The sequence below is a fragment of the Hyla sarda genome, chromosome 12, assembly GCF_029499605.1.
Source record: "Hyla sarda isolate aHylSar1 chromosome 12, aHylSar1.hap1, whole genome shotgun sequence".
Classification (NCBI taxonomy): domain Eukaryota; kingdom Metazoa; phylum Chordata; class Amphibia; order Anura; family Hylidae; genus Hyla; species Hyla sarda.
The window spans coordinates 63,216,810-63,242,950 of record NC_079200.1 but is presented as its reverse complement, the minus strand read 5'-3'; the positions used below and the strand labels follow the sequence as shown (position 1 = coordinate 63,242,950).

The following is a 26,141-nucleotide window of genomic DNA, read 5'->3' as shown; positions in this document are numbered from 1 at the left end:
CATTGTGCAAAAGGAAATTATGGCATGTTTGGCACACAGTGTAGGGGCAAGGGTCCATCTGACCACTGCTACCTGGTCTGCAAAGCATGGTCCGGGCAGGTATATTACCTACACTGCACATTGGGTAAGCATGGCTAGGCAGAGGAGTTGGTGACACCGCCACGACTTGCAGGCAGGCCTGCTGCCACCTCCTCTACTCCTCCTACCCCATCCTCTTCCATAACCTCCTCGGCCGAGTCCTCTTCCACTGCTGCATCTTGCTCCACATCACCGCCCCCAGCTCCCCAGGTGCTATTCCACATCCCGGATACGGCAGTGTCACGCCATCTTGGGGTTGACTTGCCTCAAAGCAGAGCGTCACACCACACCAGCGCTCCTGTCAGCCCTGAACGCACAGGTGGATCAGTGGCTGACTCCGCACCAACTGGAGATTTGCAAGGTGGTTTGTGACAACGGAACAAATTTGTTGGCGGCATTGAGGTTGGGCAAGTTGACACATGTGTGTAATCTGATTGTACAACGCTTTGTGCATAAGTACCCAGGCTTACAGGATGTCCTGAAGCAGTCCAGGAAGGTGTTTGGCCATTTCAGGCATTCCTACACTGCCATGGCGCACTTGTCAGATATCCAGCGGCGAAACATGCCAGTGAGGCGCTTGATTTGTGACAGCCCGACACGTTAGAATTCAGCACTCCTAATGTTCGACCGCCTGCTCCAACAAGAAAAAGCAGTCAATGAATATTTGTATGACTGGGGTGCTAGGACATCATCTGCGAAGCTGGGAATTTTTTTGCCATGTTACTGGACGCTCATGCGCAATGCCTGTAGGCTCATGCGTCCTTTTGAGGAGGTGACAAACCTGGTCTGTCGCACCGAAGGCACCATCAGCGACATCATACCGTTTGTTTTCTTCCTGGAGCGTGCCCTGCGAAGAGTGCTGGATCAGGCAGTAGATGAGCGTGAAGAGGAAGAGTAGTGGTCACCATCACCACCAGAAACAGCCTTATCAGCTTCGCTTGCTGGAGCTGCGGCAACGCTGGAAGAGGATTGTGAGGAAGAGGAGTCAGAGAAGGAATGTGGCTTTGAAGAGGAGGAGGAAGACCAACCACAACAGGCATCCCAGGGTGCTCCTTGTCACCTCAGTTCCCGTGGTGTTGCACGTGGCTGGGGGGGAAGAAGATTATACCTTCCCTGACATCACTGAGGACGAGGAACGGGACATGAGTAGCTCGGCATCCAACCTTGTGCAAATGGGGTCTTTCATGCTGTCGCGCCTGTTGAGGAACCCTTGTATAAAAAGGCTGAAGGAGAACGACCTGTACTGAGTATCCACGCTACTAGAACCCCGGTATAAACATAAAGTGCCTGAGATGTTACCGCATTACTGCAATGCGGAAAGGATTCAGCAGGTCCAAAATAAATTAAGAAGTATCCTGTACACAGCGTATAGGGTCATGTCACAGCACACCAGAAATCTAACAGGGGAAGAGGTGAAAGTAATCCTCCTCCTGTAGCAGCGGCTGCGACAATACCAAATTTTCCAGCCATGTGTACATGCCTAATTTTTCTGGCCTCTGGTGCTGCATTTTTTCTGCTCCTGCAATTTTTCCGGCCACTGCTTTCATCTTGATTTGATAAAAAAAATTTATTTTGAAAAGGATTTGTCTGTGATTTTCACCGTCCTGCATCATAGAGTCTTCTGGACTTTCTGAAAATTTAAACTTGAATTTTCCAGAGTACTAACCATTACACAAAGGAACGCTTGTTGCGTGTGATTTTTTAACTTAAATTTTCAAAAATAAAATACAGAGAGGGATGAACTCTGTTTCTTTATTTGATGAAAAATTTTATTTAGAAAAGAATTTCTGTGTCTGTTCCTCCGTCCTGCATTATAGAGAGTTCTGGACTCTTGGATATGCGCTTGTTCTTATTTTTCAGCCATGTGTACATGCCTAATTTTTCTGGTACTCTCTGCTGACATCTCTGTCCATTTTAGCAACCGTGAATATTAGATGTATGGTAAGGGTAGCATGGTGGCTCAGAGGTTAGCACTGCTGACTTGCAGCGCTGGGGCCTTGGGTTAAAATCCCACTATGTGACATCACTATCTGCAACTAATACAACAGCTGTAGGCACCCTGATTAAAAACCACAGGCCTTTTGTTTCAATGGGTGGGGTGGCTCATGTGTGAGAGGGAGGAAAATGGAATTGTGGGATTTGTACTAAAAAAAAAAAGAAAAGTGAAACAGGAAATACAAGTTAACAAAAAGCTAGCCACTGTGGTTATGGTAATCTCCTGACATAGCCATTTAGCCCCAAGACAGGCGCAGATCCTTCCTAAGCATGTCCCTTACTGTCTGCCAGGTACGTACTAAAATCATCTTATGGTGGAGAACCCCTTTAACTGTGTGTGAAAACCTTGGTAATAGCGACCACAATTTACTTACTTTTGACTTAAAGTGTAGAAAACAAAGACAGGCTGGGAGGGCAAAAACTTATAACTTTTAAAACTTCCCTGGGCTGAGAGCTGCACTACAGGACATAGACTGGGGGGAGGTGTTCTCAAATACTGATACAGAAGGTAAATGGGAAATTTTCAAACCAACTCTGAATAACTATACAGCTAAATTTATTCCTAAGGGAAACAAATATAAATGATTAAAACTAAATCCTACATGGCTGACAAATGATGTTAAAAGAGCAATAAACGACCAAAAAATAGCCTTCAAAAAATACAAATCTGAGAGGTCAGCTATAGCATTTAAACATTACAAAGAGCTTAATAAAATCTGTAAAAATTTAATAAAAACAGCAAAAATTTAAAATGAGAGAGAAAAAGAAAGCAAAACAAATCCTAAATATATTTTTAGATATATAAATGCAAAAAAAAAAAAAAAACAACACACAAGGACAGAGCATGTAGGACCGCTTAATAATGATAATGGGAAGGTGATCACTGGTGATCAAGAGAAGGCGGAGCTACTGAATGGGTTCATTAGTTCTGTATATACCAAGGAAGAGGAAGGAGCTGACGTAGGCCGGATCAGTGCTGGTAACACATCAAGTAATGTACTGAACTGGCTTAGTGTAGATATGGTCCAAGGTAAATTAAGTAACGTAAAGGTAAGCAAATCTCCAGGACCAGATGGATTACACCCAAGAGTTCTAAGAGAACTAAGTTCAGTCATTTCTGTACTCTTGTTCATGATATTTAGAGATTCTCTGGTGTCTGGTATTGTGTAGAGGGACTGGCGCAAGGCGATTGTGGTACCAATCTTCAAAAGAGCTCTAGGTCTTCCCCAGATAATTATAGACCAGTAAGCTTAACACCTTAAGGACGCAGGATTTTTCAGTTTTTTCACCATTTTTGTTTTGATCTGACTTGAATAACTTTTTATTCATTTTTTAATGGTATAAAAAGCGACCAAAAATAAGCTATTTTGGACTTTGGAATTTTTTTACGTGTACGCCATTGATCGTGCGGTTTAATTAATTATATATTTTTATAGTTCGGACATTTACGCATGCGGCCATACCACATATGTTTATTTACACTTTTATTTTTTAATGGGAAAAGGGGGGGGAGGGGAATTCAAACTTTTATTAGGGAAGGGGTTAAATGATCTTTATTAACACTTTTTTTTTTTACTTTTTTTGCAATGTTATAGCTCCCAAAGGGACCTATAACACTGCACACACTGATCTTTTACACAGATCACCGGCGTGTATTAACACGCCTGTGATCAGTGTTATCGGTGCTTGACTGCTCCTGCCTGGATCTCAGGAGGCTCCTGCCTCAAGGAGGCAGGTAAGGTCCCTCCCGGTGTCCTGTAAGCTGTTCAGGAAGCTACGATTTCACCGCGGCGGTCCCGAACAGCCCGACTGAGCAGCCGGGATACTTTCGCTTGAGACGCGGCGGTCAGCTTTGATCACCGCGTCTGAAGGGTTAATACAGGGCATCACCACGATCGGTGATGTCCTGTATTAGAAGCGGGTCCCGGCCGTTGATGGCCGCCGGGACCGACCCGATATGACGCGGGGTCACCGCGTGACCCCGCGGCATATCCCGGGAGCCGGCAGAGGACGTAAATATACGTCCTTCGTCGTTAAGGAGTTAAATGGGTACTCAAATCAACTGGTACCAGAAAGTTAAAACAGATTTCTAAATTAGAAAAAATAGGAGTACGCGCTAGGAAAAATAGCAATAGTGAGATGAATTAAATGGAACCGTGTCCTACCTTGCAATGAGTAGTGTGGTACTGAACTGAAGCAGCGGTCCTCTGGAATATGAGCACAACAGAGTTGTTTTAGCAAATAAACGAGTGGTTATAATAAAATGGATAGTAGCAGTGCAAGTACCTATATTAGAATATATGGCATATTATTGTAGAATGTAATTGGATTGCGGCACTTTCTAGGAGTACAAGATGATAAGTCCTTCCACAGTGGGCCCGTTTGGAGGGTACTCCAGCGCTGCAAATTGTAATAAAAAAAAGAAAAAAAGAGAGAGGTTCCTCCGGTTCAGGTAAAATAAAAGCGTTTTAATAGAAATAGGTACCTGATGTCCGTTGCTAGTCAGGGACGTCGCTTTTTCGGGGTGATGGTCCTCAAAACAGGGATAGCGGGAGAACGCTCCGGCCGGTAGCGTCTCAACCTGCTTCCGTCCTCGTGGTAAGTGACTCAATATTGTAAGTAACTGATAGTGACGTCACTATGGGGGCACGGAGAGTCCACAAAACTATCGACGCATTTCGGAAACTTTCGAATTTCTTTCGTCGGGATACGTGATGTGGATGGAATGGCCTATTCTTATAGGAGGACGTGGATCTGATGTTTAACCCTTTGTTTACTCCCCTGGATAGGCAAGTCCTTTGATTTGTATATGGTTCAGCGCTGGAGTTTCATGTTAAAGATATGGGTACTACGATATTTATTATTGCAATGTTTTTGTTACGATAAAAAGCCGAACAGTTCCATTTCTTCATTAAGACCAAATGGGGCTATAGAATTTAGGATAAAAATCCATTTGCTTTCTGATCTGGATAATTGTGCAATAAAATTTCCCCCTCGCCAGTGTGGGGCAATTTTTTCCAGGCCAAAAAAACGGGATCCTATAACTGATTGTTGGTGGAATCGTTTATAGTGTGCTGATAGAGGGTGTCCCTCGAATCCCCGTTGTATATTGTATATGGATATGGCTGCAAATTTTGTATTTGGTCTTATCACTCCCATTTTCCACCTCCATTGTTGGGTTAGTGTTTTTCGTAGCCTTGCAGGCGCTGCATGTTTTACATGGAAAAAAATCCTTTTTTGATGGATAAAAAAATTATTGCTATTATTTTTGGCTGTGTTATTAATTGATTTGACAGTCGGTGCTTTTTTGTATACAAATGAAGGGAATTTTGGCAGAATAACTCCCAATATTTTATCGCTGCACAGAATGTTCCAATAGCGCTTTACTATTTTCTGAAAGGCAAAGCTTTGATTATTGAATTGTGTTATGATAGGTATTTTTATTCTTCTATATTGTTGGGTTTTTCTTGCTTTTCTTTAAGTATTATAGATGATCTCTCCATTTCTTGAATTTGTGCCTGTGTTGTCTCCAGAGGTGCTTCTTCATATCCCTTTTCTATAAATTTATCCTTTAATGTCTCTGCTTCCTTGTCATATTGGACCAAATCTGTGCAATTCCTGCCCAGTCTAAGGAACTGGCTTTTGGGTATATTAGTTAACCATATAGGGAGATGACAACGGTCTATTCCAATAAAGCTATTACTGTCAGTGGGTTTATGATAAGTGGAAGAGAAGATCTGGTTATCTAAAATGGAAATGGTAAGATCAAGGAAGTTGACAGTGGTCTGGCTGTGTGTGGCTGTAAAATTTAAAAAATATTCATTTAAAAACATTTCCAGACTATCTGCTCCCCCTTTCCAAATAAAAATGACGTCGTCGATGGACCTTCGCCAGAGGACGAGGTCCGCACCAAGCTGGCCCTCCGGGAACATGGCGGATTTCTCCAAGAGACCCACGTAGAGATTAGAATAGCTTGATGCGAACCTCGTCCCCATCGCTGTGCCCCATGTCTGATTATAAAAGGAATCCTCATATTTAAAATAATTGTGGTTTAAAATAAAATTAATACAATCTCCAATAAAATAAATTTGATCATCAGGCATGTTTCCCAATGTTTTTTTTTAAATATTCAGATGCCACTCGTCCCTTAGAGTGTTCTATAACTGTATATAAAGATGTTATATCAAGAGTACCGATAATATAATCATTGTTCCATACAGTTTCCTGTAAAAGTTGTAGTATATGTGCCGTGTCCTTTAAATAAGCAGGAAGTTTTTCCACACACGGCTGTAAGTGCGGGTCTATATATTTCGATAAATTTGAGGTAAGACAGCCAATGCCGGAGACAATAGGTCTCCCAGGGGGATTCTGAGCATCCTTGTGGATTTTAGGAATTTGATAGAATACTGGTATTATAGAATCACGTATCAAAATGAAATCTCTTTCCTTATTAAGGAGTATTCCCGCTTGGGTACCCTCCTCTATTAGTTTTATCAGTTCTTTAAATTTAGATGTTGGGTCCCCTCTTAATTTTTCGTATGTCTTTGAATCATTAAGAAGGCGCATACATTCCTTATGGTACATGTCTCGATTGAGGATAACAATGCTACCCCCCTTATCTGCCAGGCGTATTATGATTTCATGATTGGTTTGAAGTGATACAATGGCCTTCTGTTCTTTCATAGTTAAATTATGTTTTTGATATTTCTGATTTATTTTCAATTTTCTCAGATCTGATGTCACCATGTTTTCAAAAGAGTACATGCCATTATATATATATATATATATATATATATATATATATATATATATATACACACACAGCCTGTGCAGAGTTATACACAGCACACTAATATAACTCAGCCCTGGTTGGGATACACTGGCATACACACACAAAAGGGACTACAACTCCCAGCTGCCTCTGTAGTCTCCTGGGGGTTGTAGTTCACCAACACCTCTATTGTATCTCAGTGGTCTCCTGGGAGTTGTAGTTCATCAACACCTCTATTGTATCTTAGTAGTCTCCTGGGAGTTGTAGTTCACCAACACCTATATTGTATCTCAGTGGTCTCCTGGGAGTTGTAGTTCACCAACACCTATATTGTATCTCAGTAGTCTCCTGGGAGTTGTAGTTCACCAACACCTCTATTGTATCTCAGTAGTCTCCTGGGAGTTGTAGTTCATCAACACCTCTATTGTATCTCAGTAGTCTCCTGGGAGTTGTAGTTCATCAACACCTCTATTGTATCTTAGTAGTCTCCTGGGAGTTGTAGTTCACCAACACCTCTATTGTATCTCAGTAGTCTCCTGGGAGTTGTAGTTCACCAACACCTCTATTGTATCTCAGTAGTCTCCTGGGAGTTGTAGTTCACCAACACCTCTATTGTATCTCAGTAGTCTCCTGGGAGTTGTAGTTCACCAACACCTCTATTGTATCTCAGTAGTCTCCTGGGAGTTGTAGTTCACCAACACCTATATTGTATCTTAGTAGTCTCCTGGGAGTTGTAGTTCACCAACATCTATATTGTATCTCAGTAGTCTCCTGGGAGTTGTAGTTCACCAACACCTATATTGTATCTCAGTAGTCTCCTGGGAGTTGTAGTTCACCAACACCTATATTGTATCTCAGTAGTCTTCTGGGGGTTGTAGTTCAACAACACCTCTATTGTATCTTAGTAGTCTCCTGGGAGTTGTAGTTCACCAACACCTCTATTGTATCTCTGTAGTCTCCTGGGAGTTGTAGTTCACCAACATCTCTATTGTATCTTAGTAGTCTCCTGGGAGTTGTATTTCACCAACACCTATATTGTATCTCAGTAGCCTCCTGGGAGTTGTAGTTCACCAACACCTGTATTGTATCTCAGTAGTCTCCTGGGGGTTGTAGTTCACCAACACCTATATTGTATCTCAGTAGTCTCCAGGGGGTTGTAGTCCATACACCAGTGTTTCCCAACCAGGGTGCCTCCAGATTTTGCAAAACTACTACTCCCAGCATTCCCTGGTTGGGAAACACTGGCATACACACACATAACAGGGACTACAACTCCCAGCATGTGTCATTCAGTAGCCCCCCTCACACATATAAATCACCCCCAGTATGATATTTATTCCCCTGCAGTCTGTATGGTAACATTAGGTATACTATATATCATTATTCATTTTAACTAATTATCGATAGGATGCCACATTCAGTATAAACCCTGTTTTTTATACCAACAAGTAACTCCCAATCCTAACTAACAGGATCTACACCATGTATTTCAATCATCTGGAATGGAGTCCCAATTAGTATGGCACACTATAAAAAAGACCATCATGCCGTGGAGACCTATATCTAGCCATTGATAAAGGGGGACTCGCCCAAAACGCATCTGGCCTCATCAGTACACCATATGGTTGAGTACTGTCACCTTATTGCCACTGCATATCAACATTCATACTTCCTTACAAGCGTTGCAGTCCCTCCAATAGGAGACCACCATCAAGTGCGAAACGTGCTTTACAGCCTCCTACCGCACGAGGATGCCACATCTGAAGGCTTTACCTATGACTCCTGCTGCCTGGACATCGCAGCAGTGAGCCGGACGCAGATCCATGCCTTATCACCGTGGAGACAGCCGACAATCCCTCGCATAGCGGAGTCAGCACATCCCAATGTCACACACCACCAAAGCTGCGATCTTCATCTTTCATACAGGTATTTTTGTATCTGCAGCCTGTGCCATCCTGTATAGTTTATCCAGCGGGACAGACTATATCGCCACTATACTGCTACTCTGCTATCTCTGGTTATTTAATTCAGTTATCCTGGTTATCGCTGTATATTGGAGCCAACATAACCCACACTAATATTTGACTTTCATCATAACATCAGAGATAATTCATAAAGGTGGCATATTCTAATCCCTATGTACTTATTTTGTTTTATTTTATACCTATATTTGTTTTCTTAATCCTATCAATATTTAATACATTTTTTATCAACTATTTATTACTGGATCTGGAGCAAGGGCCCTGCCCAGATACCAGTCTATGTATTTAAATAATAAATGACGGTATTTTATATGAAACGTGCTACATCATATTTCTCTAGTTACATTTTCAATTAATTACACAGCATAATATCAGATCATTCCTTGAGGTCTGATTTCCATTATTATTGCTTTTACTTTCTTTTCAGCACTTTGGGTATAGTGCAACTCAGTACCATGGTCTGAACTTAGCATAATTTTTTTTGGGGGGGTAGCCACCCATTTTCTGTTTTATTTTATTAATCTCAATCAGTTTCTGAGACTTCGTAACTGGAACTAAAGCTGAATGCTACCTGTAAAGGTGGTGTGATGAGCTGCTTTGCATATTCCATATACGGTATATATATATTTTTTATCTATCCACTAATATATAAATATATCTATGCATTGGTTGCATACCACACAGGCAATTTCCTAAATAAGCATCTCCAGGGCACACTGGTCTGGGCGGACATTGAGTATACCTTCCCCAGGTCTTCAAAGGTGAGAAATATCTCTAGAAAAAAAATACAGAGCACAATAAGACACATATCCCATCTTAAGAATATCACATATAAAACAAGGTGTTTTTTTCTTTGAGTAGAGATGAAAAGGGTCTGGAATTGGATTTTGGGTTGTGAGGTGCAGGCATGGGATTGGGTTGGGGGTCATTGCAATGACAGCAGATATGAAAACCCTGTTCTCTCTTACCACCATTAATCCAATATGGCTTCGGAAGTGGGAGGATAACCTCACTGACGTTCATACTAGAAGTTTCCCTTTATGAAGCAGTCTCAGTGGTTCTCCTTAGACTTTGACTATACAGCTCACACTCTGAAGGGTCCAGGAGGAGTGTCCTGAAGAGATTGCAGAACTGTACAGAAATTGTCACATCCTGACTGGGAGAAGAGCTGAGACCTGACAACTTCATTTCCGACTCTACTAATACACAAGGAAGACAGCTAGGGGGAGAAGGGATCTTGAAGATCCAAGGCAGACATTGACAGCCGTGGGCGGCATTACACTAAGTTTTGAAAACTTACCTCCTTTCTTCAGTAGGTAGGTGCTAAGGCAATATCCCCAGGTTAGGGTGAGAAACCCAGCAAAATAGAAGACAGACTCCCAGCCGTACCACTCCAGCAACACTGACCCAACCCCACCAATGAGTAATGTCCTGAAACATGGATATAAAAGGACGGGGGTTAGCTGACCACATCAAGCAACCACATAAGTCTTCACAGCCTAGATATGCAGTCATTTCCATATATCTATGCAGGCAGAGATGCCCGGGAAATCTGGATGACAACAAATAATTTGCCGACCCTTAAAATCATTGGTGCATACCCAAACTGGGAGCCACAGCCCACAATACTGCAGATGAACGCTCGCTCGTTTTCCCGCACTCGCTGAGAGAACAGACTTGCCAGAGCAGGAAAGTGCACACCTTACAGAGAAAAAAAAAAAAAAAAGACAAGGGTTAAAAGGGTTGATCACCTAAATTTCCCTGCCACAATTATGCTTGAAGCGTCAGATCCCACAAAAAAACAAAACTGTTTTTATTACCTAATCCTGATCTTGTACATATAATTTTTGTCTCTATTGGCCATATTTCACAAAAAAATAGCATATGAAAGCTGCTCACTGTCTTTTCAATCCTCTCTTGTGGAGGGGAGGGTCCCTTTCTTTTCCACACTATGCATAACTTCTCTTTCTACCTCACTCTGCTCTGATTTATTGGTCTCAGGAGCAAGCCTGGCAGTTAACCAATCACTGCACTTTGCTCTGTAACCCTTTCCTCTCTGGTATTATGCTGCACGTGTTACGCAGAGAGGAGGAATGATTATTGGAGATTGCCTGTACTCTACCACAAAAGACAATATGGTGAGTATATAACGAAGGCTTCATTCACATTACATTTTAAGCGTATGGCTGCCAGATCCGGCTGGGGGAGGGGAAAACCGTGCGCTCCCGTACCACAGCCTGACTCCACTGACATTAACCCCTTAAGGACGCAGGACGTATGTCACGATTCGGCTGGCAGGAGGTGGATCCTCTGTGCCAGAGAGGGATTGGCGTGGACCGTGCTAGTGGACCGGTTCTAAGCTGCTACTGGTTTTCACCAGAGCCCGCCGCAAAGCGGGATGGTCTTGCAGCGGCGGTAGCAACCAGGTCGTATCCACTAGCAACGGCTCAACCTCTCTGACTGCTGAAGATAGGCGCGGTACAAGGGAGTAGACAAGAGCAAGGTCGGACGTAGCAGAAGGTCGCGGCAGGCAGCAAGGATCGTAGTCAGGGGCAACGGCAGGAGGTCTGGAACACAGGCTAGGAACACACTGGGAAACGCTTTCACTGGCACGATGGCAACAAGATCCGGCAAGGAAGGGAAGGGGAAGTGAGGTTATATAGGGAAGTGCACAGGTGAATACACTAATTAAGCCAACTGCGCCAATCAGCGGCGCAGTGGCCCTTTAAATGGTAGAGACCCGGCGCGCGCGCGCCCTAAGGAGCGGGGCCGCGCGCGCCGGGACAGGACCGACGGAGAGCGAGTCAGGTACGGGAGCCGGGGTGCGCATCGCGAGCGGGCGCCACGCGCATCGCGAATCGCATCCCGGCTGGAAGAGGTATCGCAGCGCACCCGGTCAGCAGGTCTGACCGGGGCGCTGCGATTGCGAGGATGTTGCGAGCGCTCCGGGGAGGAGCGCCATTAACCCCTCAGATGCCGGGATCAATACACATCCCGGTATCTGTGGCAGTACGCGATTTCAATGAATGATCGGATTGCCCGCAGCGCTGCTGCGGGGATCCGATCATTCAGAACGCCGCACGGAGGTCCCCTCACCTGCCTCTGTCCGGCTCCCAGCGTCTTCTGCTCTGGTCTGAGATCGAGCAGACCAGAGCAGAAGATGACCGATAACACTAATCTGTTCTATGTCCTATACATAGAACAGATCAGTATTAGCAATCATGGTATTGCTATGAATAGTCCCCTATGGGGACTATTCAAGTGTAAAAAAAAAATGTCAAAAAATGTAAAAGTAAAAAAAAAGTGAAAAATCCCCTCCCCCAATAAAAAAGTAAATGTCAGTTTTTTCCTATTTTACCCCCAAAAAGCGTAAAAAATAAATTTAATAGACATATTTGGTATCGCCGCGTGCGTAAATGTCCGAACTATTAAAATAAAGTGTTAATGATCCCGTACGGTGAACGTCGTGAACGTAAAAAAAAAAAGTCCAAAATTGCTACTTTTTGAATACATTTTATTAAAAAAAATTATAAAAAATGTATTAAAAGTTTTTTATATGCAAATGTGGTATCAAAAAAAGTACAGATCATGGCACAAAAAATGTGCCATCATACCGCTGCTTATACGGAAAAATAAAAAAGTTATAGGTCATCAAAATAAAGGGATTATAAACGTACTAATTTGGTTAAAAAGTTTGTGATTTTTTTTAAGCACAACAATAATATAAAAGTATGTAATAATGGGTATCATTTTAATCGTATTGACCCTCAGAATAAAGAAAACATGTAATTTTTACCGTAAATTGTACGGCGTGAAAACGAAACCTTCCAAAATTAGCAAAATCGCGTTTTTCTTTTTAATTTCCCCACAAAAATAGTGTATTTTGGTTGCGCCATACATTTTATGATATAATGAGTGATGTCATTACAAAGGACAACTGGTCATGCAAAAAACAAGCCCTCATACTAGTCTGGCGATGAAAATATAAAAGAGTTATGATTTTTAGAAGGCGAGGAGGAAAAAACAAAAACGTAAAAATTTAATTGTCTGAGTCCTCAAGGCCAAAATGGGCTGAGTTCTTAAGGGGTTAATGAGCAGACCGGAGTCAAACAGTGACTCAAATCGGCTCATTTCTGCTCCGTCGGTTTTAGGTCCGGTCACAAACCTTAAAGTCAATGGAGTTTGGCGCCGGTACGGCTGGGGTAGGGGAGCGCAGTTTTCCCCTCCCCCAGCCGGATCCGGCAGCCGTATGCTGCAACCGTAATGTGAATGTAGCCTCAGTAAAAGGTGTAAAAATATTAAATTAATCATCTAAATTAGTGAAAAGGTTTAGTGCTAAAAGTACAGTAGTTTTTTATGCATACATTTTCTGTTTTATATGTTCCTATGTCATTCTTGTGTGTCATCCTTTGGCAGTCCTGTAATACTGGGATTTGTAGTTTCGGAATAGTTGGAGTACAAGTGTATGAATAACTTTTTTCTGCAGCAGTGCTGCCTTGAGCTGTGTGACTACAGCTTTAGCAAAACTACAACTTCCAGCACGTACAGACACTGGTTGGCTGTCAAGGCAAACAGTTTTCCTCCTGCAGCCTTGTCCATCAGTCATCTCCTATTCATGACCCATGGACAAGCTGATGCTGCTGTGGGACTCATCAGTGTTCCGGTGGTAGGGTATATACAAGATGTACAACATATAAAAAGTTTTTGCATCTAACAGTGCCCATTTCATTCCACAAATTTTCTGGACCCTACTAGTCATAGTATACAAACACCTGTAGAACAGCCAATGGAAGTCAAAATTAATGTGAATTTACATTTGAGGTCCCGCCCCTGAAAATTACCTTGTAGAAGTCCCTTTAGAAAGCGTAGAAGACTGACCAGGAGGAGGGGGTCTCTGGTCACATGGGCAAGCAGGGGGGTGACTGCCGTAATGAAGCCCCAGGACAGGGCTGATAAGAGAATAACCTTCTCTCCTCCAACCCTAAAAAACAGATCATTTCAGATATTACAGAACAACCAACATTTAAAAACCTTCCCTTAAAAATATGAATATGTCATTGGGATCTGTCAAAAGGCACCATCAGCGTCTTTGATCTGGGGACCAAAGGGTTCTAAGAGGGCATGTGCTCCTCTGTGAGCTACCAGATTGTTATCAGGGGCAGTTAATATAAGCTAAAAATCGGAGGAGAACTTAATATATAGAGGTGCTTTGTGCCACCTTATGCCTTTCAATGAGATGCTCTTTATACTTACTTGTCACTCAGATGTCCCCCTGCTACCTGGGTAATGCAGTACCCCCAGAAGAAGCTACCCAGGACGAATCCAGACTGCCGCTTGTCCCAGCCAAAGTATCCGCTCATTGACACCACACTGATGGGCAGGCAGGTCCGGGCACAGTAGAGGAGACATGTTCCCATCAGAAGGGTCACAGACCAGACACGAGTCTCTAGCCTGTAACAGAGAATTGATTCAAGTAGAGAAAAAACAGACATGGTCGCACATCCACAACATGCACAGTGATCTAAGACTTCTCAGCAAAATGTATTAAACTAACAAGTCGTTAGTGTACTTAAAGATCATGAAGTGCAAGCCCACTAGCCACGTCATGGTCACCTGTAAGTATTGAGTCCTTAACATCCCTAGCATAAAATGGCGTTGCAATGAGTGGCAACCACCACCGCCACAACACCAGTGCCCACAAGGGGGAATGACCCACTGCCAGAGCAGCCCCAATGCTACCCGAACCAGTCCCTGGGTCGCGCCTCCCCACAGACATGGCACCGTGGCAGCAAGGTGGAACGATTCGTTTTTATAGGACATGCTTTGAACTGGCTTAGAGGATTAAAAAAAGCATGACTGATTTCTTTCAAAAACAGCGCCACATCTATTCTCAGGTTGTATGGGGCATTGCAGATCAGCCGCATTCACTTTAATGGAGTTAGTTGTGCTGCAATTCAACACACAACCTGTGGACAGGTGTGGTGCTGTTTTTGGAAGAAACCATCTCTGCTTTTCTACTCATTAGAACCCCATTAAGATCTACTAAATTGCTCTTAGATGGTATTTTAAAACAGAATCCCCAGCTTGGCTAACCCCTTTTGTATATTGTGTAACTGAGGATGGGGGGCCCAATGCTTTCTATTTTAGGTTAGAAGCAGTCCTTTTAAAGGGGAATTACAGTCAGTGAAAATTGTATTTAAATAAGACTATCATCCCAAAATAAATAACTTGGGATGATAGCGATTAAAGGAGTTACAATTGTTTAGTCTTGAGAAGAGACGTTTAAGGGGGGATATGATAAACGTATATAAGTATATTAATGGCCCATACAAAAAATATGGAGAAAAACTGTTCCAGGTTAAACCCCCCCAAAGGACGAGGGGGCACTCCCTCCGTCTGGAGAAAAAAAAGTTTAGTCTCAAGGGGCGACACGCCTTCTTTACCGTGAGGACTGTGAATTTATGGAACGGTCTACCTCAGGAACTGGTCACAGCAGGAACAATTAACAGCTTTAAAACAGGATTAGATACATTCCTGGAACAAAATAAGATTAATGCTTATGAAGAAATATAAAATCTCATCCCTTCCCCAATATCGCGCCACACCCCTACCCCTTAATTCCCTGGTTGAACTTGATGGACATATGTCTTTTTTCGACCGTACTAACTATGTAACTATGTAACTATGTAACTATGTAACTTTCTAAAAAAAAGTGTTCTCACAAATATTACTGCTATACTTTTGCATTATTTATCCATTCATTTTCAGTTGGGTGTTGTCACCAGCTCCCCAGCCCCTACCTCTCCCAAGACAATACATCATCCTCTGCTGTTCTAGAGGTGTGCCTGGATCTGGTCTCTGAGCTCTAGCTCTGCCCTCTGAGTGATGTCATCACCTTCAATCAACCCCTCCAGCCTACATCACCATCTCCCTGTCATATACACTTAAATGTTTATTGAAAAGGTTATCTTTAGGGAAGAATGAGGTGCATTTATAGCGTGCCGCCTTGTTCTGAACAATGCCGCAGGCAGGGAATGAATAGTAGGTGCTGCAACTGGCACGAGTGATGTGGCAGGGGAGAAGGCAAGGTGGGAGGACTGTGATGAAGAGCTGAGGGAAAGAAATGCATTCTGGGAATTGTAGTGCTGAGCAACTACTTAACCAGGAAGTACAGGGCTGAAACACCACACACAAATAGATTTTGATGGGGCAGACAGGTAAGCAATGCTATATGCGTCCACATCATTTTTCATTTTTTACCTTATGTCGGAGTACCCCTTTAATTCTCATTATTGCTATGTCCATGGCTAGGGGATATCTTCTGCTCTTAGAGGATTCCCTTATAGGAAAAATTTAATTTAAAGGGATTCTCTATACCCCTTCAAAGCTCCAACATATCAGTATACACGTATCCATATGAATGTAACAATCAAAGTTCTACTCAAGCTCTTCTCAGTCTTGGAGAGCTGAGTGATGATCAATCTGGCTGATATTACAACTCCCACAAGTGATATACCCACCTTTCCTAGACTCCTAAATGGCAAATATGAATAGTGATACAAGTGGAGAATTTGACACATCACTCAGCAGGTTTTCCATTCAAGAATCTTGGGTGACAATCCCTGTGGAGATTATAGCACTGGCCACATTTGCTGTCATCCAGCTTTCCAAAAGTTAAAAGCTAAACATGGTGTATATGGAGCATTTTCCAGCATCAGAAAGTGTCACTAGACAGGAAGAGAAAGACTGGTATTTTGGCCACCCTGCCGGTATTTATCCAACCAATCCACCAACTCCCAGAGAGTTTCCCAAGCAGAGCACCTCCAGCTGTTGAAAAACTACAACTCCCAGCATGCCTGGACAGCCAACGGCTGACCGGGCATGCTGGGAGTTGTACTTTTGCAACAGCTGGAGGCACCCCTGGTTGGGAAACACTGACCTATACAGTACTATATACTACTATATAGTCTGACATGCTGGGAGTTGTAGTCTTCGTTTGGGGCAGCTGCCAAGCCACAGGCTGTATCAGGGGATGCTAGGATTTGTAGTTAGTAACTAACTGCAACTCCTGAATTTTATTTAAAAAAAGCAATCAAAAAGTCACATCAAAACAGAAATGGTACTGTTAAAAACCAGATCGGGGTGCAAAAAATGATCCCTCATACAGGCCCCTATAAGGAGAAATAAAAAAAAGGTATAGGGGTCAGAATAGGACAAATTTCCCCCGCATATTTGTATCCTGTGATGTTACTCATATATAATTAATTATGCAAATTAGCATGGCTGGTATTTTTTATTTTTTTTTGCAGGAAAGGTGGCAACCCTAGTCCTGTCAGGGTGCCTAGAGTTAGAGGGGGAGCCATGATTGAATCAGGAATGAGAGCGGGAGCCATGTTGGGGGCCAAGAGGCCAGGACTGAGATAGCAGCTATGCTGAGGGCCAGAACTCATATGGGGAGCCATTCTATAGACGCAAAATGACATTTCTAGCCATGTTGGGCTCTAGAAAGGAGATGAAAGCCATGCTGGGGAACAGTAATAAGATCGAGAGCTATGCTTACAATGAGAAGGGAAGCCATGCTGGGGGCCAGGAACCAAATAATGAGCTGAGCTGGGGAGCCATTGTATGGACTCAAAATGAAATGTTGAGCCATGTTGGGGTCTAGGGATGAGACATGAGTCATGCTAAGGAACAGCTATGACAAGGGGGCAAGGAATAAGACAGGTAGCCTTGCTGGGGACAAGGAATAAGACAGGTAGCCTTGCTGGGGACAAGGAATAAGACAGGTAGCCTGGCTGGGGACAAGGAATAAGACAGGTAGCCTTGCTGGGGACAAGGAATAAGACAGGTAGCCTTGCTGGGGACAAGGAATAAGACAGGTAGCTTTACTGGGGACAAGGAATAAGACAGGTAGCCTTGCTGGGGACAAGGAATAAGACAGGTAGCCTTGCTGGGGACAAGGAATAAGACAGGTAGCCTGGCTGGGGACAAGGAATAAGACAGGTAGCCTTGCTGGGGACAAGGAATAAGACAGGTAGCCTTGCTGGGGACAAGGAATAAGACAGGTAGCCTTGCTGGGGACAAGGAATAAGACAGGTAGCCTGGCTGGGGACAAGGAATAAGACAGGTAGCCTTGCTGGGGGCAAGGAATAAGACAGGTAGCCTTGCTGGGGGCAAGGAATAAGACAGGTAGCCTTGCTGGGGGCAAGGAAAAAGACAGGTAGCCTTGCTGGGGGCAAGGAAAAAGACAGGTAGCCTTGCTGGGGGCAAGGAATAAGACAGGTAGCCTTGCTGGGGACAAGGAATAAGACAGGTAGCCTTGCTGGGGACAAGGAATAAGACAGGTAGCCTAGCTGGGGACAAGGAATAAGACAGGTAGCCTAGCTGGGGACAAGGAATAAGACAGGTAACCATGCTAAGGAACAGTAATGAGACACGTAGCCTTGCTGGGGTCCAGGAAAAGGACATGTAGCCTTGCTGGTATAACATGCTGGAGACCCGTAATTCAGCACATGATAAAAAATATGGGCCCAGATCCATTAAAGTTGTCTGAAGTAAAAATGTGTCTGACAGAAAGCAACCAATCACAGTTCATCTATTATTCTCCCAGAGCAATTTCATAGATGAAAGCTGAGCTGTGACTAGTTGTCATCTGTCAGACACATTTTGTCTCAGACAGATTGGTATATCGGGCCATGAATATTTGGCTCTTTTATCATTATTTGTGTTTGTATGCTGCACATGATGCTAACATCAGACAATTTAAACACACATTGAGGGGTATTTATCATTGTATTTAAAGCTTTTTTTTGTGTGTATTTTTTAACAAAAAAATTTGCGCGAGTTTTTTTAATTTTTTTTAGCAAAATCTGATAGAATTCTTCATAGCCATGTCTACGGTTACGTTTACCATAGAACACTTTCTACTGTAAAATCGAATTTATTAACTACGTTTTTTTTAATGCAAAAAAAAATGCGTAAAAGCACTTTTCTTGCGCAAATATACACCACCTCGGAGGACACTAGGGGTGTGAATCGCCAAGAATTTGGCGATTCGATTCGCGATACCAGTGTGGCGATTCGATATATCCCGATATATCGCGATACCGTCTAGGTGACGATACATCGCGATATATCCCGATACATCGCCCACCTGGAAGCATTCATAGATCCCAATAGACGCCGCTGTCAGCTTTGACAGCGGCAATCTAGTACTCCGGTGCTCACTTTTCTCATGTTATCCCGTCCGGGCTGCAAAATAAAAGAAAACGCACTTTATCTTACCTGCCAACGAGCCCCCGGAGCTCCGGTACAGGTGTTCGGTCCCCGGGCTGTATTCTTCTTACTTCCTGTTAGCCCGGCACGTCACATGGAGCTTCAGCCTATCACCAGCAGAGGCGGGACATCACTGCGGCCAGTGATAGGCTGAAGCTCCGTGTGACGTGCCGGGCTAACAGGAAGTAAGAAGAATACAGCCCGGGGACCGAACACCTGTACCGGAGCTCCAGGGGCTCGTTGGCAGGTAAGATAAAGTGCGTTTTCTTTTATTTTGCAGCCCGGACGGGATAACATGAGAAAAGTGTGCACCGGAGTACTCCTTTAATAGTACGGAGCGGGCACGAGTCGGAGCCCGCTCCATACACCCAGAGCGACGCCGTGTCAGATCCGGCCTGCCCGGCTCCACAAATGTGGAACTTTTATCTCCTGATGCCCAGGACATGCTGTTCCGGGCGTCAGGAGATAAAAATTCCACATCCCTAAAAGAATCGATTCAAAAATATTTTGAATCGATTCAGTATCGGCAAATGAAAAAAATCGCGATTATCGTGAGAATCGATTTTTTCTTACATCCCTAGAGGACACGTACCAAAGTGTCAGAAAGCATCTGAGAATGTGAAACTTGTGTTCCCCTTTGTATTTTGGAAACACAATATATTAACTATTTTGGGACAGTTCGGACTACTACTCCCATCATGGACAGACTCTGCCCATGATGGGCGTTATAGTCCAGGGGCTGAGGAACAGATCGCACCAGGTAATTCTCCAGAGACCCTCTGCGATCCGCATTTATTAACTGTAAAAGCCGGCAGCACATGCAGCTACACTGCGCTCCCGCCGGGAAATACTGTATACAGCTCTCATAATTCATAATCCCCGCCGCCGGCGATTATAATATGTGAGAGATGTATACAAGAGCCGGCGCGGAGTGCAGTGTAGCCTCGTGTGCCGCCAACTTGTTAACTTAATAAATGCGGATCGCAGAGGGTCTCAGCAGAATGACCTGCTGCAATCTGCACCTCAGCCCCTGGACTATAACTCCCATCATGGATGGAGTCTGTCCATGATGGGAGTAGTAGTCCTAAAAGTCCCGCAGCCGGGGGATGTGAACGTGCCAACCCTCAGCGCTGTGGTACTACAACTACTCCCATCATGGGACAGATTCTGTAGTCCTCCGCATTCACGTATCTAAAATAAGAAGAAAAAAGAAACTAAAAAAACAAAACGACAACAATTTCTGTGATTTCTACAAAAAACTGGTGTGAATTTTTTTATGTAAACTGGACTCTCACCCCTTTGAAAATATCATGTAAAGCAGACAATATACGTGGACACGCCTACTTTTACAAAACTGACGTGAACAATGTAAACCTCTGCACAAAGCTCTTTGAAAATGTGGTCAATACTTTTCGCGCCAAAATGTTTTTTTGTTTTTTTTTCGGTGCAAACTTCTTTGAGAATCTCCCCCTCTGTGGACTTTATAAAGATTTATGATATTACTATTGTGCAGAGTCTTGTTGGGCACACACTGCTGCTCCAGCACTTCTAGATATGTGAGCGGTGTACTGCGGGGAAATGCCCCAGCTCTGTGAAGTGTGAGGTAGAGAAGGAGTGCACGGTAGAGCGAGGGGGGGGGGGGGGGGGGCTTTTCTATACTTGCACAAAATTTATCAAAAGGACGTGCACAACTTTTGTAAATCTTGAGCAAGAGTGTAAATTAGACAGGCAGTGTAAAAGGGTAGATCTGTGTCTACAATAGACCCGTAATGATAAATCTCCCCCATTCTGTATATATTTTCTCTTTGAGAGGACCACTCCCATAAAAGACCAAATTCCGGGTGGTCAGGTCAAAGAGGTTTCACTGTATGTAACAGAGGTGAACACTATGGCCCAGATTTATCAAACTGTGTGAGAGAAAGAGTAATTTTCCCACATCAACCAATCACAGCTCAGCTAACGTGCTCTGGTAAAGTGAAAGCTGAGCTGTGATTGGTTGATGTGGGAAAATTACTCTCTCTCTCACACAGTTTGATAAATCTGGGCCTATGAATTCAGTAATTCCTTGTAAATGATCTGGTACCACTGGTTTTACAGGCAGCTTCCTTGTAGATGATCTGGTACCACTGGTTTTACAGGCATCTTCCTTGTAGATGATCTGGTACCACTAGTTTTACAGGCATCTTCCTTGTAGATGATCTGGTACCACTGGTTTTACAGGCAGCTTCCTTGTAGATGATCTGGTACCACTGGTTTTACAGGCAGCTGATAGAATGTGGGAAAATGTTAGAGATAAATACTGTAAACCACTTCTCCAATCTGTGGCTCGACAGCTGTTTCAAAACTACAATGACAACCGGCTGTCCAGGTATGCTGAAAGTTGTAGTTTTGCAAGAGCTGGAGAGTTACAAGTTGGGGAACACCCCTCCTCAAAATATGGACTGGGGATAAAAAGGGTCTTCCTACTGCTAACATTTAGTTCACATCCCGTTTTTCCCCATACGTAGTCAACCACGGTTTTAGGTCCGGTAGAAAACCGCATACAGGGAAAAATGAGCTGACCGGTTCAATCCGGTCGGCTCATTGAAATTAATTACATACGGGACCGCATACACAGGGATATGGGAGCTCAAGTTTTTAGCTCCCCCCTGCCGTATGCGCTCCCGTATGGGGAAAAACGTGATGTGAACCCAGCCTAAGGGTGGGTTCACACTACGATTGCTCACCCCAACCGGAGCCGGTTGGGGTGAGTGATAACCGGGCGCTACCATATCCAAGCTGGACCCGGACAGTATCTATTGCATTTTAATGAGCTGACCGGAGTTAAATGGCGAGTCCGGTGGGCACATTTTAGCCCTGTATCCGGTTTTCTGACCGGACCTAAAACCGCGGCAACCATGGTTTTAGGTTCGGTCAGAAAACCGGATACGGGGCAAAATTGTGCCGACCGGAGTCATCGTTTGACTCCGGTCGGCTCATTGAAATGCATTAGATACGGGCCGGGTCCGGCTGGGATATGGGAGCGTCCGGTTTTCGCTCCCCCCCAACCAGATCCGGCATCCGTACAGTGCAATCGTAGTGTGAACCGACCCTAAATCTGGGGACCTTGAGCAACATTGGGTCTCTGTTTACTCAATTGGCTTGACAAGTATAGAGTGTGACTACTCATAGAACATTCAATAAACTGCACTGCTGATCCTATGGTTGTAGTCAGCAAGCAGCCATCTAATAGTTAACTAACCCCCTGTGTATTACAGCCTGGAGGTCATCCAGATTAAACATCTACTACAGCTGACCTAAAACTGGTGACAGCAAGAGAACACGTAACCCAAGTAAAAGACAAACAACAGTGAAAAGCTGCATTCACAATTGTCACCAGGGTTGGCTGCGCTGCAAAAATAAGGACGTTTCCTACAGTGGGTTGTGAAGATCGCACATCAAACATGCAAATGAATAGCGCACATCCTGGACACGTAAGATTAAGCAGAGAGCTGGGAGATTTCAGCTCTGAAGCCTGCAGATACAGGACATCATGTAATGTCCACACATTTACTGACAGATGGATAATTACCTATAGGTATTTTACTGTCACAGACGGTATTTTGGCCACCCTGCCGGTACTTTTAATATAAAAATGCAATGGCGGGTATTTATCCAACCAATCCTCCAACTCCCAGAATGTTGCAACATAACCTATACCAGTGTTTCCCAACCAGAGCGCCTCCAGCTGTTGCAAAACTACAACTCCCAGCATGCCCGGACAGTCAACACTGTCTGGCCGGGCATGCTGGGAGTTGCAGTTCTGCAACAGCTGAAGGCACCCCTGGTTGGGAAACACTGATCTATACTATATACTAGGGATCAACAGATTATCGGTTTGGCCGATATTATCGGCCGATATTCACGATTTTGGACATTATCGGTATCGGCAATTACCTTGTGGTTGGACAAGGGAGGACCCCAGGACAGGCAGGGGGAGAGAAGCGGGTGGCGGCGGCGGTCTCTGGCCCCACAAAAGCCGCTGCAGTTCAATGATTTAAAGCACCCGATTTAAATCGTTGATCTGCAGCGGCTTCTGCGGGGGGTGGGAAGGGGGATATAGCCGATAACTTATACCGATATTCCGGTATAACTTATCACCTATCGGCCTCAAAGTTCACATGTTATAGGTATCGGCCCTAAAAAATCAATATCGGTCGATCCCTAATAAAAATGCAATGGCGGGTATTTATCCAACCAATCCCCCAAATCCCAGAATGTTGCACCATAACCTATCCCAGTGTTTCCCAACAAGAGCGCCTCCAGCTGTTGCAAAACTACAACTCCCAGCATACCCGGACAGCCGTTGGCTGTCCGGGCATGCTGGGAGTGGCAGTTCTGTAACAGCTGGAGGCACCCCTGGTTGGGAAACACTGACCTATCCTATATACTAATATATAGTCCAACATGCTGGGAGTTGTAGTTTTTGTTTGGGGCAGCTGCTGAGCCACAGGCTGTATCAGGGCATGCTGGGAGTTGTAGTTAGTAACAAACTGCAACTCTCAAATTTAAAAAAAAAAAAGCAATCAAAACAAAAATGATACTGTTAAAAACTTCAGATCTGGGTGCAAAAAAATTTTGCCCTCATACAGTCCCATATAAGGAGAAATTAAAAAGTTAGATGGGTCAGAATATATAATTATGCAAATTAGCATGGACAGTTTTTTTTTTTTTTTTTAAAGAAAAGTGGCAACCCTACCTATAGGCAATAGAGAGGGGATCCTAGGTAGAGATGAGCGAACTTACAGTAAATTCGATTCGTCACAAACTTCTCGGCTCGGCAGTTGATGACTTTTCCTGCATAAATTAGTTCAGCTTTCAGGTGCTCCAGTGGGCTGGAAAAGGTGGATACAGTCCTAGGAGACTCTTTCCTAGGACTGTATCCACCTTTTCCAGCCCACAGGAGCAACTGAAAGCTGAACTAATTTATGCAGGATAAGTCATCAACTGCCGAGCCGAGAAGTTTGTGACGAATCGAATTTACTGTAAGTTCGCTCATCTCTAATCCTAGGCATAAGGCAACGCCATTCTTCAGGCGGAAATTTTCAAGTGGATTTTCCGTTCACAAATTCCGCTTCACAGATTCCGAAGTGTGAATTTGTGAACGGAAAACCCCTTCACTACACTAGACATTATAATAAGCGGAATTTCTGCCTGCAATTTCAAAGCGGAATTTCAGGCGGAAATTCCGTAGTGTGAACCTAGCCTAAAGGGGACTTGTCACTGGTTTATGCTGCCCATAAGTCAGGCAGCATGAAGACAGGTACAGGGAGCATGATCTTGACACAGTATATCATTTATCCTGAACTGCTTGAGCATTTCAGAGAAATCACTCACCATCATAGTTGTACTGCGCCATTTGTTTAAACCTAGCACAGCTACATCTATGCGTTTCATTACTTAAAAGTGGTCATGTGATCACCAGTCTGACCCCCCAGAAAGTTCATGGCTTAAAGGGGTACTCCGCTGAAAAACTATTTTTTTTTTAAATCAACTGGTGCCAGAAAGTTAAAAAGATTTGTAAATTACTTCTATTTAAAAATGTTAATCCTTCCAGTACTTATCAGCTGCTGTATGCTCCACAGGAAGTTGTGTTTCTTTCTGGAGTTCTTTTCTATCTGACCACAGTGCTCTCTGCTGACACCTCTGTCCATGTCAGGAACTGTCCAGAGTACAAGCAAAACCCCATAGCAAACCTATCCTGCTCTGGACAGTTTCTGATACGGACAGAGGTGTCAGCAAAGAGCACTGTGGTCAAAAGGAAATTCAAAAAGAAAAGAACTTCCTGTGGAGCATACAGCAGCTGATAAGTACTGGAAGGATTAAGATTTTTAAATAGAAGTAATTTACAAATCTGTTTAACTTTCTGACACCAGTTGATTTAAAAAAAAAAAATGTTTTCCAGGGGAGTACCCCTTTAAGGACTCAGGGTTTTTCCGTTTTTGCACTCATTTTTTCCTCCTCACCTTTTAAAGATCACGACGATTTGAGTTTTTCACCTACAGACCCATATGAGGGCTTGTTTTATGCCCTACCAATTTTACTTTGTAATGACATCAGTCATTTTACAAAAAAAAATCTACCCCAAAACCAGAAAAAAAATATTTGTGGGACAAAGTTTAAAAAAAAAAACACCATTTTGTAAGTTTTTGGGGCTTCCATTTCTGGTAAAAATGATACCTTATCTTTATTCTGTAGGTCCTTACGATTAAAATGATATCCTACTCATATAGGTTTGATTTTGTTTTACTACTGTTAAAAAATACGGGGTGAGGACAAATTTTTTGCGCCGTTCTCTGAAGTTTTTAAGGCTACAGTTTTTGTTTTGATAGGACTTTTTGATCTCTTTTTATAAAAATTTTTAGGAAATACAAAGTTTTATTTATTTTAGTAAATCTTTGCAGAAACAGACAAAACGCGGTAAAACTACAGTAAAAATTCAAGATGCAAACACAGTTTAAGACTTCAAATCTTAATAGAACACCTGAATTGTGATTATGGGTCATATCACTTTCACTTTATGCCTATATGTCTCTAAAAAAAATAAAAAATAAAAATACTATGAATAAAAAATGCCTTGAAACTGTACATTATGTGAAATAACCTCAACCCTCTTATGATTCTAATTATGGTAGTTCACCAGGATGACCATGAAGCAGCCTAATGAGATGACCTGGTGCAATAATCAAACGCCAAAGCCAGAGGATTCATGAAGGTAGGAAAGGTAGGCAGCATTATCAAGTCATTTCAGTGATGGATCCAAAATGGCTGAAAACCCATGAATGCCACATCAGCTTAAACAGGTGAGCACAATGCATACACGAGAACCTCTACTTTATTCACCAAAAAGCCTTTGCTGCAATATCTAAGCAGAAGAAAAAAAAAATAAGGTTGTGCATCAGAATTTGTGGTGCAATGTGCCACAATAAACCTACAAACCCGTAAAGGGGGCGTGGTCAGCCAGAAAATAATAAATTAATAATAAAATTAATAATAGAAAC

General features: G+C 43.3%; 1 protein-coding gene across 7 annotated transcripts in view; it reads right to left on the bottom strand.

The window, feature by feature from the left end:
- The window catches only part of SLC17A9 (solute carrier family 17 member 9), a 54,919-nt gene that overhangs the window by 18,704 nt on the left and 10,074 nt on the right, over positions 1–26,141 (bottom strand). For 5 of the 7 annotated variants that reach the window (XM_056547813.1, XM_056547816.1, XM_056547817.1 and 2 more), the window contains exons 2-6: positions 14,080–14,277; positions 13,668–13,807; positions 10,428–10,527; positions 10,127–10,257; positions 9,504–9,600 (exon numbers count right to left, since the gene is read on the bottom strand). In XM_056547813.1, coding sequence (XP_056403788.1) covers positions 9,504–9,600; positions 10,127–10,257; positions 10,428–10,527; positions 13,668–13,807; positions 14,080–14,277 — 666 coding nt within the window. Of the gene's footprint in view, positions 1–9,503; positions 9,601–10,126; positions 10,258–10,427; positions 10,528–13,667; positions 13,808–14,079; positions 14,278–21,184; positions 21,208–25,983; positions 26,006–26,141 lie in introns of those variants that run through there. The other 2 variants (XM_056547818.1, XM_056547819.1) reach the window with 2 other exon arrangements.